Source organism: Carlito syrichta, unplaced genomic scaffold (assembly GCF_000164805.1).
Source record: "Carlito syrichta isolate Samal-C Ts95f unplaced genomic scaffold, Tarsius_syrichta-2.0.1 Scaffold128002, whole genome shotgun sequence".
Taxonomy (NCBI): domain Eukaryota; kingdom Metazoa; phylum Chordata; class Mammalia; order Primates; family Tarsiidae; genus Carlito; species Carlito syrichta.
The window spans coordinates 135,793-149,231 of NW_007072098.1; the positions used below are offsets into that span (position 1 = coordinate 135,793).

The window sequence follows — 13,439 nt, forward strand, 5'->3', positions numbered from 1 at the left end:
ATATGAAGTTTTTTTTTTTAAAAGAGGTAGAGAACCAATGATCCAGAAACTTGGTAGTTATTAGCTTCAACCTTTAGCTTCACCTAAATCTCTTGCAAAAACTGCTAACAAGGAATGCTGCCTCACATCATTTTCACTCTCCATATCTGCCCACCATATGACAGAGGTATTCACAGAAAGCAGAGTTGCTAGAGGAAAGATGCATATGAGGAGGGATGCTCTGATCAAGAGGGAGGTGTCATTGCCAACCCTTATGGAAGGAAGAGTTAATTGCACACATCCATGGGCTTCATGTTCTCCTGGTGCCTGGCATGGAACTCAGCACTCCCACGTCTCACTGGTAAGCACGAATTGGAATGCCAAGCTCCACAGTGTTCTATCTTGGGCTGCTACACTTTTCCTTAGTTTTTGTGATTAAAATGAGCATTCAGATCAATAATGCTAAATAACTGTCGGAAAGTTTGTGGGTTTATTCGGGCCAGGGAGAAAGCCAGTTCCTTTCTTCAGTATTGGGTCTCTTCTCTCCCACCTGGTGAACTCTGGAGATAGCCAGATTCTAGGAGTAGGAGACAGTAGCTAGCACACGAGCTGAAGCAACTGTTGGCCAGGAGAGGCAGGGAGAAGAAGCCTTGATCTCAGTGCCATGCAGAGGCCAGTATCCCAGGGATGCCCTTTACAATGAAACTACCTCGAATGCCCCAAGCAACCCCTCAAAACACAAAAAATTCTGAACCCGATTCCAATCATGAGTTATCTTTCTGAACAGTCAGCTTCTTCCAGGAAGTCAGACATAGGAAATCTGATTGCTAATAAACACTCCATTAAGTCTTAAAAATCTGAAGATATGAAAATTCAGAGGCTTGATGTCTTTTTGAAATGTATCACAAATCACACCTTAAAACATAATCCATACACTAGGCTTATTCATGCAAAATAAGATTTACTTGTAAAACAGAATCAAAAAAGAAGAGAGAAAGGGAGTTAGCATTTTTTTCCTATCACTGATATCAGTTAACTCAGGTTAAAGAGGATTTCTTGGCATAAAGCAACCTGATTCTATGCCACATGAAGTAATGGGGTGAGAGGTAAAAAATAGATCTATTTGTGGATAGGCTAATTGAGCAAGTTGCTCACTCAAAGGAAAAATAAAAACACACCAAGGGTTTTGTAGAACTATAAGCCGAGAATTCCCTAACACTGATTTCTGAACACTATATCATGCTGGGGGTTTGCAGGAAGCACCTCTTCCTTTGCTTTGGGCAAAAGATCTGATTCGGATTTCCTCTTACTCACAATCTTCCAGCGAGAGGAGAATTTAAAGATTGCTTCCTTTTTGCCAAATGGTTAAAAAAAAAATTCTCTTCTATCCTGTAATCATGCTTCAGCTCCAGCCAAGACAATTTTGGCTTGAGGCACATTCAGATCACTTGTTTGGGGCCAGTTCAAGCCTCCTCTTACCTCTTCCCAGAGAACACCTAAAAAGCATACAATAATACGGTCTTGCGGCATACCTTTGTCTTGTATAAACATTATCATGGAATCTTTAAGAGCCAGCAGAAACCTCCATTACACCTGCTGCTGGTGTCCTGCTCAGGTCCTCTTTCTGGCACTAGTGCATCCAGCCCCAACTGGGACTGCTGGCCCATAACTATGAGTGAAAACCGTCTTCCCCGTCAGAGCCCCCTCAACAGGAAGGTTACACATCCCTTGCAGGGGGGTGACCTGAAGCCAGTGAACTTCCCTGGAGGATAGAGCCAAAGTCGGAATCCAGCTAAAACCAATACTTGCTGAACTTCTCCATCTCTTTCCTCTCCTGCTTCTATCACCTCCCCGCACGTGCCTCTTAGAGTATTCCCTCAATAAAGCATTTCCACGGGACCTAGGACACTTCAAGAAACCAACGGAAGCAAATGAAAGCAAACATTTTATTATTCTTAGTTTGCTGTCTTTAAATGTCTACCAATCTGGCCAATTTTCACCAGTGTTTACGTGCATGGACACAAGCAAATATATTAGATGGAGGAGGAGGCAGGCTGAACTTTAAAGGAACTCACTTCTCTTATTTGGGCATACAACTAAATACACAAAATAGCCCTTCCATCCCCCAGACCCATTTCCCAATACAATCCACAGTCCATCTCCACAAGTCTCGTGTTTCATCTGTGTACTTATATATGGAGAAAAGGCTGATACATACCACTCTTGTGTTCTATTGGAATGAGGTTCCTTTCCCTAATACTATATAAACCTGGTGTGGGGCAGACTGGCTCTGTTCCAATTAGATATGAGGTTTGATATTCCTAAATTCCAATTAATGGAATTTTTTTAGAACCTCAGGTTGAAGTTCAAATGAGTACAGATGATGGTCTGAGGTCGAGACATAGCGCATCAAAAAGAAAAAAAACATCGTTTATCTTTTTTTGCAAGAATTTGAAACATAAAACCCTCAACTACTCCCATCGGACTTTGCTTTCCTGAGCAGAGAGATACAGGAAAGCAAAGCTCCTTCACTGAAAGACTCTTTGGTAGCTCATAGCTAGTATTTTCCATTCCTCACTGCTCATCCTGTAAACTCATATTCCTTTTGTTCATGTCATAAAGCTCAAGTTTGGGCTAACTCAGAAACTGGAGGGAGGTCTGAGGTGGAGAATGTTCCTTCTGGGATGGAGGTCACATTTCCCCTGAGCCCCTTTGCTGCTGTGTTGTATTTTCACTTGCTGGCTCTGGCCTACAACATTCCGGGTTTGGGTGGCCTTCGAGGCTAGCATAAGTAGCAACACTGGCTGGTCCTTCTCTTTTCAATGGCAGACTGGTAGATAGCCCACAATGGCCGATCTCCTCAAATTGACTGGCAAGTGGAAGACTTCCTTGTGTACAGTTGTAAATGATATTGATTTAATTGCAATTTTTTAAAAAAGCATCTTTCTTCTGCTTACAAAGATTTTGCCCTCTAAACAATGCTAGGAGGCTAAAAAAAAAAAAAGTTGGGATATCCTTGGTGACAAATTATCAGCCCACCACCACAGACCCAGTTAGGAGCATGGCTGTCATAAGATGGGGGAAGGCTTTCACAAGATACAGACCCAGCCCCAGTCCCAGCTGGACCACCCATCTAAACTCTCAGGTCAAGATGCTTTTGCAGAGATGATGATAATGATATCACAAAATTACTGTCATGAATAAAATAACAATAACATAGGAAAAGTCCCCAGCAAAGAGACACCTACTGACTATTTAACAAATAATGAAGGATATTCTCGTGCCCCTTCCCATCCCGATTTCCGCATTGTTTCCACAATGCAGAGAGAAATTTTGGTAGAAAATGGTGGTAAGGGATGTGACTCCTTGGAACCCAGTGGGAAAAAGCAGTTTGGAGAACAATATTCAGCATGTGACACAGGCTATGTTCTAAGGGAACCCCACATAGTGTGGCCTACCTGGTGGTCGTCCTGATGGTGTTTTCTTTCGTGTGATTGTGCTCTTTGCTCACTTTTTCTGTAAGAGAAAGATTGAAACACACACCTCTTAAGTTATTCTCACTCAATTTTCGTCTTTTAGTTTCAGGCAGAAATACCCTCAACATTTCCCTTCTTTTATGATTTTCTTTTGGCTTCTTTCTTAGACATTCAAATCCTCCCTGTCTTACTGGATAAGATAATTGTCAAAAGCCTGTAGACAGTATCTATAAAAATCCATTATTAAAAACCAATACAAGGGAAACAGTTAATAACAAATTTCAAGTGTATTGTTTGATTTTAATCAGGTCTTAGTACATGTAACACCTGCACACGTGCGCGTGCGCGCGCACATACACATATGGCACAGAGACAGTTATTTCTACGATATCTTTCTCTAGCTGAAAATTTCTGCTTTCCTCTGATTCAGCAGGAAAACTGCAGTTGTTGCAACGGTTCCACCTCTGACTTTAATGACAACCTTTAAGCATTCTGAATTGTTAGGCTCCTTTGTGAGATGGGACATAAAAACAGCCTAAGATCTCTTGGTGCTGTAGTCATCCAGTGTTTATTCTGATTAATGTCACAAGGAAAAACAAAAAAAATCATTAGACAAGCAGAGGTAGACCTTCCCTTACTGTGGTTGGAGGTCTATATCTATCGGCTGTCAGAAATTATTTAATTAGCTTTCGAAAACTGAACTTTGGCCTTCCCAATCCAGTTCAAATGTTAGAACTCTTTGCTGGGGGTCACGACTCTCAATGACTTCATTAAGTATCTAGAAAAAAACCTGGCCAACTCTCCAAGGGTTTCAGATTTCAACAGCAGGGCAAGTAAAAAGCTCCTAATCTTGTGGATTTGGGAAAAAAATTTAAAACAGATTTATAACATCTGTCCCACACTTCGTAATACTAGTTTAAAGCCAGCGCATGCATGTGTGCTTGGACAATTCCTTTCTGTCCACTCAACAATGACAATGAGTGAGAATTTGAATTCACAGCTAGTATTCTTTCAGAGAGCAGGAAACTGGGGCTAAGTGACTTGTCTGAGGTCACCCAGGCAGTGACAGAACCAGGGTGAGAACTCTCAAACACAAAGTTTTTAGCTGATAAAAGATCGTGATAGTAAGTGGTTAGAGACACAACGGTCTCACTTTTGCAAATTTTAACTCCTCAATCATTACTAATGTTCTATTGTTTTTAAATATGCTTCAGCCTCAAAAAAATTAAAAAGCATCTCGCGTGTTTTGGAGCTTGCAAAGATGCATGTGTCCTATTAAGTTTACAGAAGAAATGATTTCCACAACTGCAGACATCTGAGCAAACACAGTCTTTGTTTAAAGATCTTGTTGAGGGCCTGGGGGCCACCATTTTCAGTACCATCAGATCATGACAACAGCTATGGGCTATAATACCAGGCCAATGAGAAAGTGAACTATTGCAGTGGCACACAGATTTTAGCTTCTTTTCTCTTTTTTGGCATTTTCCTTAAGACAGAAAATAAGTAAGCACTTATATACTGAGGCATTTTGAATTTGTTTTGAATTTGTTACCCATAATAATACTCAAAACAGAGTTTATTCAACATTTGTAACAATCTTTATTGATGCAGAAACTTTAAGATGTAGACCAATGTTCAACTTTGGCCAAGGTGTATGTATTTCTACAGAAATCTGAATCTTATATGTGTATATACCATCCATCTCAACCATGTCCAAAAAAATAACAGTCTATAAAGTTTGCTAGGGACAAATGGTGTGTGGCTTGAAAGAGTTGACAAAGGGAGCTGCTTAGGTGCTGGGACCCTCAACCCTTTCATTAAGACACTTCACTGAGCTGGTAATTACTGTACTTTTGAATTCTAAGTATTCGAAGTTGGCTTACAGAAAGTGTTCTAGTAAGGCTGTCACTGGAAAGAGTCCTCATACGTTCATGTTTTGCTTTTCCCTTCTTTGTTTTGCTTTTGTCTTGGCAAGATACAATAAAATCTCATTAATTCAGACCACACTAATTTGGAAGTCATAGTAATTCAGTCCCTGTTGGAGTAAATTGAGGTTTGTCTTTTGCACATTAAACGAAAAAAAGGCTGTTAATCAGATCAACTGCCTAAACAAAATTAGAGGTGAGGTGTTTAGCCCAGTCAACAGGAATTATTCGCACAGAATTGAATAGAGTTCTAATTTCAAATGATTCTTAACTATTTATTAAAGAAAGTTTGGCAGGAATTCTACTTGGCAACACTTTATTAACTGTTAGTCTGGGTGGCAGTCTATGTGCTAAAGCAACAAGATTGATTTCTGTCTTAAAAAATCCTATAATTCAGGTGAATTTTTGCTGTTGTTGTTTTAACTTTGTTAGAAGGGTTTTTCTTCAATGATTTCCAATTATCGACATTTTTTCTGCGCATAAACATACCCGACAGTTGAAAGAGGAGCTCGGAAGCCATCTTCACAGAGATATCCTGACTGAAGAGGTTTCTCTCTGGGGGTACTCTGCCCTCTGGCATCTTCTGCAAGGGTTCGGTTTTCTCTCGCCCGATTAAAGTGCTGTAGCCAACATTCCGGCTGGGTGATATGGAGACCTGGGAGTCCTGGACGTCCACCTCCATGGGTTCCTCTTTGACCTTCACCATCTGTGTTTCCTTGTAGCTTTCCGCTGCAAGCAGGTGAATGGAGAGAAACAAAATCACCACTGTTTTTTAATTCCAACCAAACCCAGTTTCTAATCACAGAAAGAACCATGTGGATTGTGTCAGGGAAGAGAAGAAACAGTGGCCACACGGCGAACTGGGACCATTGTTTGAAAACCATTGGCAAGGCCCATCTGATTTTCTGAAAAGGTAGAGACTTCCATTTTTCTAGCCCAGAGAGACTAAGTAGCTTGTACACAGTTACACAGATGGCAGCAGAGCCAGGCCCTGGCCTCCAGATCTAGGGCTCAGGCTTCTTGGTTGGGGTCTCCTGACCACCCCCATGAGTGCCTCTCTACCACATAGTTTCCAGAACTAACAGAGAACGTGGTAACTATCTGTCCTTGTTTTATAGTTACTCAATTCAGTAAATCAAATAAGATCAAGCATGTTAATTTTATGATTTTTTTTCCCCTCTATTTTTAAAGCTCTGATCATTTTTTTTCTCTCTTTTAGGGCACCTAAATGAATAAAGGGTAAACAGGGTCAATTCAAAAGAGACATTCACACCTTGCTGGAAACTAGTAATGCTCAAGACCACCTAGTAAGTTAATTACAGCCCAAGGATTAACACCTAGAAAATAAGGTTGTAATAATGGTGCAATTTATTGACTGTTCGTCTTTTAGATTTGGCTATGAAATGACCAGTCTTGAGTCTGAAACATATATTTGCTTTTAAGGTTAGAGGGTCTACGTCCGTGTATTGCCTAGAGCTACTGAGCTTTGAAACAAGGTGGGTCAATTAGCTCAGCCATTAATTTGAGCCACTTTAAAATAAGGCCATACTTTCAAAGTAGTAAGCATTTATTAGTAATTACTGTGTACTCAGCACTCTGCAAAACAAAACACAAAGAGGACTTTGATAAGTAGTTAGATAGGAAGATGATGATAGATAGACACATAGAGTTGTAGGTTGAAAGGTGGCTCCCCCCAAAATATGTCTATGTCCTAACCCTAGGAACCTGTGAATGTGACCTTATTTGGAAAAAAAGATTTTTATAGATGTGATAAGGTTAACGATCTCAAAAGAAAATCCTTGTAAATTATCCAGGGGTCCCATATCAAATGACAGGTGTCCTAATAAGAGATAGAAGAGGATATGACATAGAAACAGTGGAAAAGACCATATGAACATGGAGACAGGATTGCCTGGAGCCACCAGAAACTGAAAAAGGTAAGGAAGGATTTTCCTCTAGAGTGTCTGGACAGAGCACAGCCAGACCAACACATTGATTTCAGATTTCCCCAGAACCACAGCAGTATAAATGTCTGCTGTTTTAAACTACTAAATTTGTGGTATTCTGTTACAGTAGGTCTAGAAAATGAAGAGATAGATGATTGATAGATAAATAAAGATAGAAAGACAAAGATAAGATGCTAGAAAGAAAGAAAGATGATAGATTAGAGAGAGAGAGGGAGGGAGGGGGGAAGAAAGGAAGGAAGGAAGGAAGGAAGGAAGAACAAGAAACAGTATAAAGGAGGTGCTGATCCGTGCGGCAGTCAGGAGATGTGAATAGAAAAATTTCATTGCTATAATCTGGGAGGTCAGAGAAATTATGCTTTTCTTGGAAAGTATGACACAGTTGAAAGTCAAATGCATGTACATTTTATTGGGTAGTGGTAAAAAGAAACAGAAGAGTATTTTCAATTAAATGATTAAAATGAATAAGGTGCTATCAATAAGATCTTCTGTATGAAATGTGCTAATTGTTCTTTTTCTTCCTGACATATTACACATACTTCTCAGGGAAAACTGCTTGTTTTTGTCACCAACTAAACCTCAGGCAACTGTGATATTTAATTTAGACCCTTCCTCCCCTTCCCTTATTCCTGCCAAGCTGTTTTTGCTCTGCATGTCTGTGAAGCAGCTCAAAAAATCAAGTTCATTGATTCAGTCTAGATTTAAAAAACAACCAAAAAACCAGAAAACAAGAAGGATAGAAAGCTGTCCACATTACACGAATAGCTTCTTTGCCTTTACTTCCAATCCATCTGACTCTTTCTGGTGTATTGGTCTCCTCCCCACACCTTGGGGACTTGGTGACCTCAAAGCCATCCCAACTTGGTGAGACCTCGCAACACTCGCCTCTCTCTTCATGTTCCCCCCAAATCCTTAAGATTTGGAAAATAAACAGTGGGGTCAGTTTCACAGGTACATAATTATGCCTCTGAATCCTGCACTGGTAAGTCATTCCAAGGCCTGAGGACAAGCACAAAAGAATACCAGGCCAAATACAAAGGAATTCATTTAGTTAAAAAAAAAAAAAAAAAAAACTCAACAATGTAAAGAGCAAAACTAGAAAAAAGTTCCATTATTTATCTTCTCTCCATCCTTTTCCCCTGACTTTGACCATAGATTAAAAACACCTGGTTATTTGCACCACTGAATTAATGAATTTAGTTTTTAAAAGCTACTTGAGATCATTTCAAGTATGATTTACATGAAGTGCTTTCTGCCCTTTCTTATGACAACCCTTGGCCTTTCAAAAAGGCTTAAAACACTGATCACTGATTTAAAAAAAAAACAACAAAAAACCTTTAGCGTTCTTATTCTACCTGATAATCCAGACTCATAGAGACGCGTTGTCAAACTGACATCTCAATGGGCAAGTGAGACAAAATACAAGAAATATTTTTTAATCCTTTCTCTTCCATGCAATAACCTTATTATGAAGTGCTTTTCTGGCCTTTTTTTTTTTTTTTTAAAGCAGGGTTTCTCAATGTTGGTACTACTAACCTTTGGGGCAAGATACTCTTTGTTGTAGGAGATTATGTTGTATGTTGTAGAATATATAGCAACATTCCTGGTCTCTCTGTCCATGAAGTACCAGCAGCACTGTCCTCTGGTTTGATTTGCTTGTTTTTTCTAGAAATGGGGTCTCACTATGTCGTCCAGGCTGGAGTACAGTGGCTATCCTCAGGTGTGATCATAGCTCACTGCCGCCTCACATGCCAGGCCTCAAGCAAATCTCCCGCCTCAGCCTCTTGAGAAGCTGGGATTACAGGCACACACCACCATGGCAGAGACCTCCATCCTCTAGTTTCAACAACCAAACATGACTCGAGATGTTGCCAAATTTTCTTTGTGTGGGAGGAGGGCCCAAATCACTGGTTGAAAACCACTGCTCTCAAGTATTGGCTGCCCTCTGGTTTTCATTCCAAAAAAAGTTCCATCAGAACCCAAGGCAAAGAAGAAACAGTTCCTCTCATGCTCTAGCCTAGGCTCACTGGGTGTGAATCATCATCTCAGCCAGGGGCCTGGACAGGTGGCCCCCAAGTCAGAAGTCAGGCTGACCTGAGAATGTGGGTTTCTGCCACACACCCCACTTGGCCCTCAAGCCAGCGATCCCCTTTCTGCCTGGGGTGTTCTAACATAACAATGGTTGTGTTAATCATTTCCACTCACGCTTAGCTTTAACTCCCATAGCCAGGAGCGTGTCTAAATACGCAGGATTTTCCTCTTTCCCCTCCACACACAATGTGAATCCTTTTAAGATCTCTTCCTAAAATAACAGGACAAATATTCATTTTATCCCAAGTAGCCTAAATTGCCATTTCAAGAAAGAAATTTGCACATGGAAAAAGTGTTAATAGCAGGTTATTTTTTTGGGGGGGGTAGGGGGTTGGAGTTGGGAGTGACTGTCTACTGCAGTGCTGATTTGTATTTTGTAAGTTTTCAATGATAAATATGAATATTTTGTCCTTTACCCAAACCATTTAAAAAGAAAAATAACTATGTACACCCATAAAAAGATAACAAAGTCCAGTTTGTGGGAGAGAAGTATGGAATGATATTTCCTCTTTGGCAGTGTTTAAAACTCTGTATACCCACTAGCACTGGAAGGGTGGCAGGGGAGAAGCCCTGTTCAAGCTCTGCTTAATAACAGAAGGAGAAAAAGCAATAAGAAAACAGTAACACAGTCTTTCTACTTTCACAAACACAACAGATATTAGCTATCAAACTGTGCATTATTTCATTCATTAGTCACTTTGGTCATTCTACAATCTCGTTTTAATGTCTACTATATATGATACATGAGATACAGGGATAAATGAGATATGGCCCTTGTCCTCAAGCAGTTTAAACCTAAACAAAAATAATAAACTCTCATTCAAGAAACAAAATTAAAATATAATGTGAGAGCCGGGCGTGGTGGCTCATGCCTGTCATCTCAGCACTTTGGGAGGCGGAGGTGAGAGTATTGCCTGGGCCGATGGGTTCGAGAGCAGTCTGGGCAACATGGGGAGACCTCATCTCTACAATAAATAAAAAAATTAGCCAGGCGAGGTGGCATGCACCTGTGGTTCCAGCTACTTGGAAGGTTGAGGCAGAAGGATCGCCTTAGCCCAGCAGGTTGAGGCTGCGGTGGCCATGAGCATGCCACTGCACCCCAGCCTGGGCGATAGAGTGAGACTCCAACTTAAAAAAAAACCAAAAACACAGTGTGGGAAGAGGAGTCAAGGAAGACCATGAACCAAAGCACAAAGGTGGAACTGTACTCCACCTGGCGTGTCCAGGGAATATCACGTTGTCTGCTTTGGCTGGAAGGTCAATATTCAGAGGCAGAACGGTACCTTGAATAAGCAAGCCTCACAGAGTGTAACAAAAGCAACTCTATTTTTGTCTCCCATTGTTTCCCTAAACCTGTCCGGGGGGAGGGGTTCTTCCCCTGTTTCTGGGTGAACACACAGGCAGGCCCATAACCTGGTGATTCTTAGATATAATACAAAGCCTTGGGCCCCTTTAAACACCAAAACAGTCTCAATTCAGAACCCAGAATGCCTCAGGCTCCAGGATTATTTCACAGCTCAGCCTTCCTCCACTTCACCCCTTCACTTCCTGGAAGAGTCTATGGACTGCCAGGCCAGAGGTGGGGAGCAGAAGAAGGGGTGGGGTGTGTGGGCTCCTTCTCCCTTTCCTGCCACCCTGTCAGACCCTAGAGAAGAGTCACAGGAGGAGAAGTGAAGGGACAGGAGAGGTCTTCATTTCCTGTCCCACTGTGAAATGGTTTGACGCTTGTTAGGCCAGTGGAGGTTTCTCTCATGGGGTTTCCCCATGGAGTCCTCAGGGATCTTTAACCTCAGGGTGATCTCTCTCTCCCCTGCAGTTCCCTTTCTCCAGGTGAACTCCCTCTAGCTTGGGGTCACTTCCTTCCTCCAGTGCTCCCAGAAATCCACCTTCCAGCCTCCTTTGTGCTGAGTCCTACCAGTCTTTGTGCTGAGTCCTACCAGCCCTGCTGGACAGCATTTAAGACAAAAGCCAGGCCAGCCCTCTCATGGGAATTCAGTCCACTTCCAGGCCACGAGAAACAGCCACCTCTTTGTCATAGAGGCCAGGTTCAGGCTGAACCCAGTACCTCAGTCACTTTCACTCCACCACTAAAGCAGCTTACTGGTCCACTTTTCCTGTCTAGATTTCCCAGGCAGACGTCAGACATCAGTCTACGTCAGACACCAGCCTACTGTGTTGCCCAACCGAGGAAAACACATGGCAAACTTTCCAGATGGAGTTCCTGAAGTTGTGCTTTCTAATCTTGAGTGTGAGGCCGGCGCCCCTCTCCTATCCCTTCTTTCCTGTAGCAGGGGAATTGCAGCACAGTTCTTTCTAAAGGGATCTTCAAAGTCCCCTCTGGCCCCAATCTTTAATAACATCTCACTTTTATATTCTCACTTGCTCAATCTGAAGTCTGAGAGTTTTGTTTTGTTTTGCTTTTTGTAGAGATGAGTTCTCGTTAGGTTGCACAGGCTGGTCTCGAACTCCTGGGCTCAAGCAATCTTCTTACTTCAGCCTCCTAAAGTGCTAGGATTATAGGTGTGAGCCACCGCGCCTTGTTTTTTTGTTTGTTTGTTTGTTTTTGTTTTTTTAGTTGGTGTCTCACTCTATCACCCAGGTTGGAGTGCAGTGGCACAATCATGGCCACCACAGCAACGACCTACTGGGCTCTGGCTATCCTTCCACCTCAGTCTTGCAAGTAGCCGGAACTACAGGTGTGTGCAGCCATGACTGGCTAATTTTTTATTTATTGTGGAGATGAGGTCTCGCCAAGTTGCCCGGGTTGGTCTCGAACACGCCTTGGCCTCCCAAAGAGCTGGGATTACAGGCTGAACCACCAAGTCCAGGCTGTTTTATTTTTTATTGTGGTAAAATATACATAAAATAAAATTTAAGCATTTTAGCCATTTCTAAGTATACAGTTTAGTGGCATTAAGTACAGTCACACTGCTATGCAACCATCATCACCATCCATCTCCAGAACTTTCTCATCTTCCCAAATGGAAACTATACCCAATGATCACCTCCCCATTCCTCCCTCCCCAGTCCAAGCTTTCTACTTTCTCCCTCATTCTATACTGTTTCAGTGACAACAGCTTGTTAGAGACAGGGTCTCACTCTTGCTCAGGCTAGAGTGCTGTGCCACAATCACAGCTCGCAGTAGCCTCGACATCCTGGGCTCAAGCTATTTCTCTGCCTCAGCCTCCCGAGTAGCAGTGAGGTAGGTGGGGTGGGAGAATACGGAATCTTGGGGGCTGGGCTCAGAAGGCTGTATGGATTAGGCATCAGTAGGACCGGCCACTGGGGAAGGCGCATGACCAAACTGCTTCTGAAAGGCCCATGTGCCAGTGGCACTTGGAAGGGACAGGAGGAAATGAACATGGGGACAGTTTTAGGACCTTATTTTAATAACCCAAGTAAGAGATGATGAGGGCCTGAGCTAATGCGGAGGCCGGGAGGGCAGAAAAGATTGACAATGTACTCCAGAGGCTGAATGGGGAGCCCTAGGAGGCTGAGGGAAGTAAAATCTGAATTAAGAGTGGATGGACGAGTGTGAGAGAAATCATGGTGGAGCCTTGTACAGGAACTGGAAGAGGAGCAGGTGAGAGCTTTAAAAATTCTATGACTTTTAAGCCTTTCAGATTTGGAAGATATTGTTCATAGGAGTGAAAAAAAATAGATTGGGTTGAGGAGAAATACAGAGGGAGATTTTCCGTTCTGTGTTGCTTGAGTATCTGTAATTCCTACAGGAAGTAGAGGCCGTGATAGCTCGTGGGCAGGAAGGGAAGAACATTTGTGATGTGAAGATCGGAAGCCATCTGAGCTCATGGGACTGTGAGATCACAAAGGAGAGGGAGCGGAGTGCAATGCACTGGGTGGACTGTTGCTACCCACCCTTTGAGAGGAGGAGGCAGAACAGGCAAAGAGGTGGAGAGGGAGGAGTCCAGGGAGGAACCCAGAGAGAGGCTGGGGACTCCGCAGGTGCCATGCCAGCTTCCTGCTTCTCCTCCAGGCCTGCCAGG

General features: G+C 42.4%; 1 protein-coding gene across 1 annotated transcript in view; it reads right to left on the reverse strand.

The window, feature by feature from the left end:
• The window catches only part of ZNF827 (zinc finger protein 827), a 192,311-nt gene that overhangs the window by 85,548 nt on the left and 93,324 nt on the right, over positions 1-13,439 (reverse strand). The window contains exons 6-7 of the mRNA XM_008048882.2: positions 5,870-6,109; positions 3,438-3,495 (exon numbers count right to left, since the gene is read on the reverse strand). Of these exons, the coding sequence (XP_008047073.2) occupies positions 3,438-3,495; positions 5,870-6,109 (298 nt within the window). The remainder of the gene's footprint in view (positions 1-3,437; positions 3,496-5,869; positions 6,110-13,439) is intronic.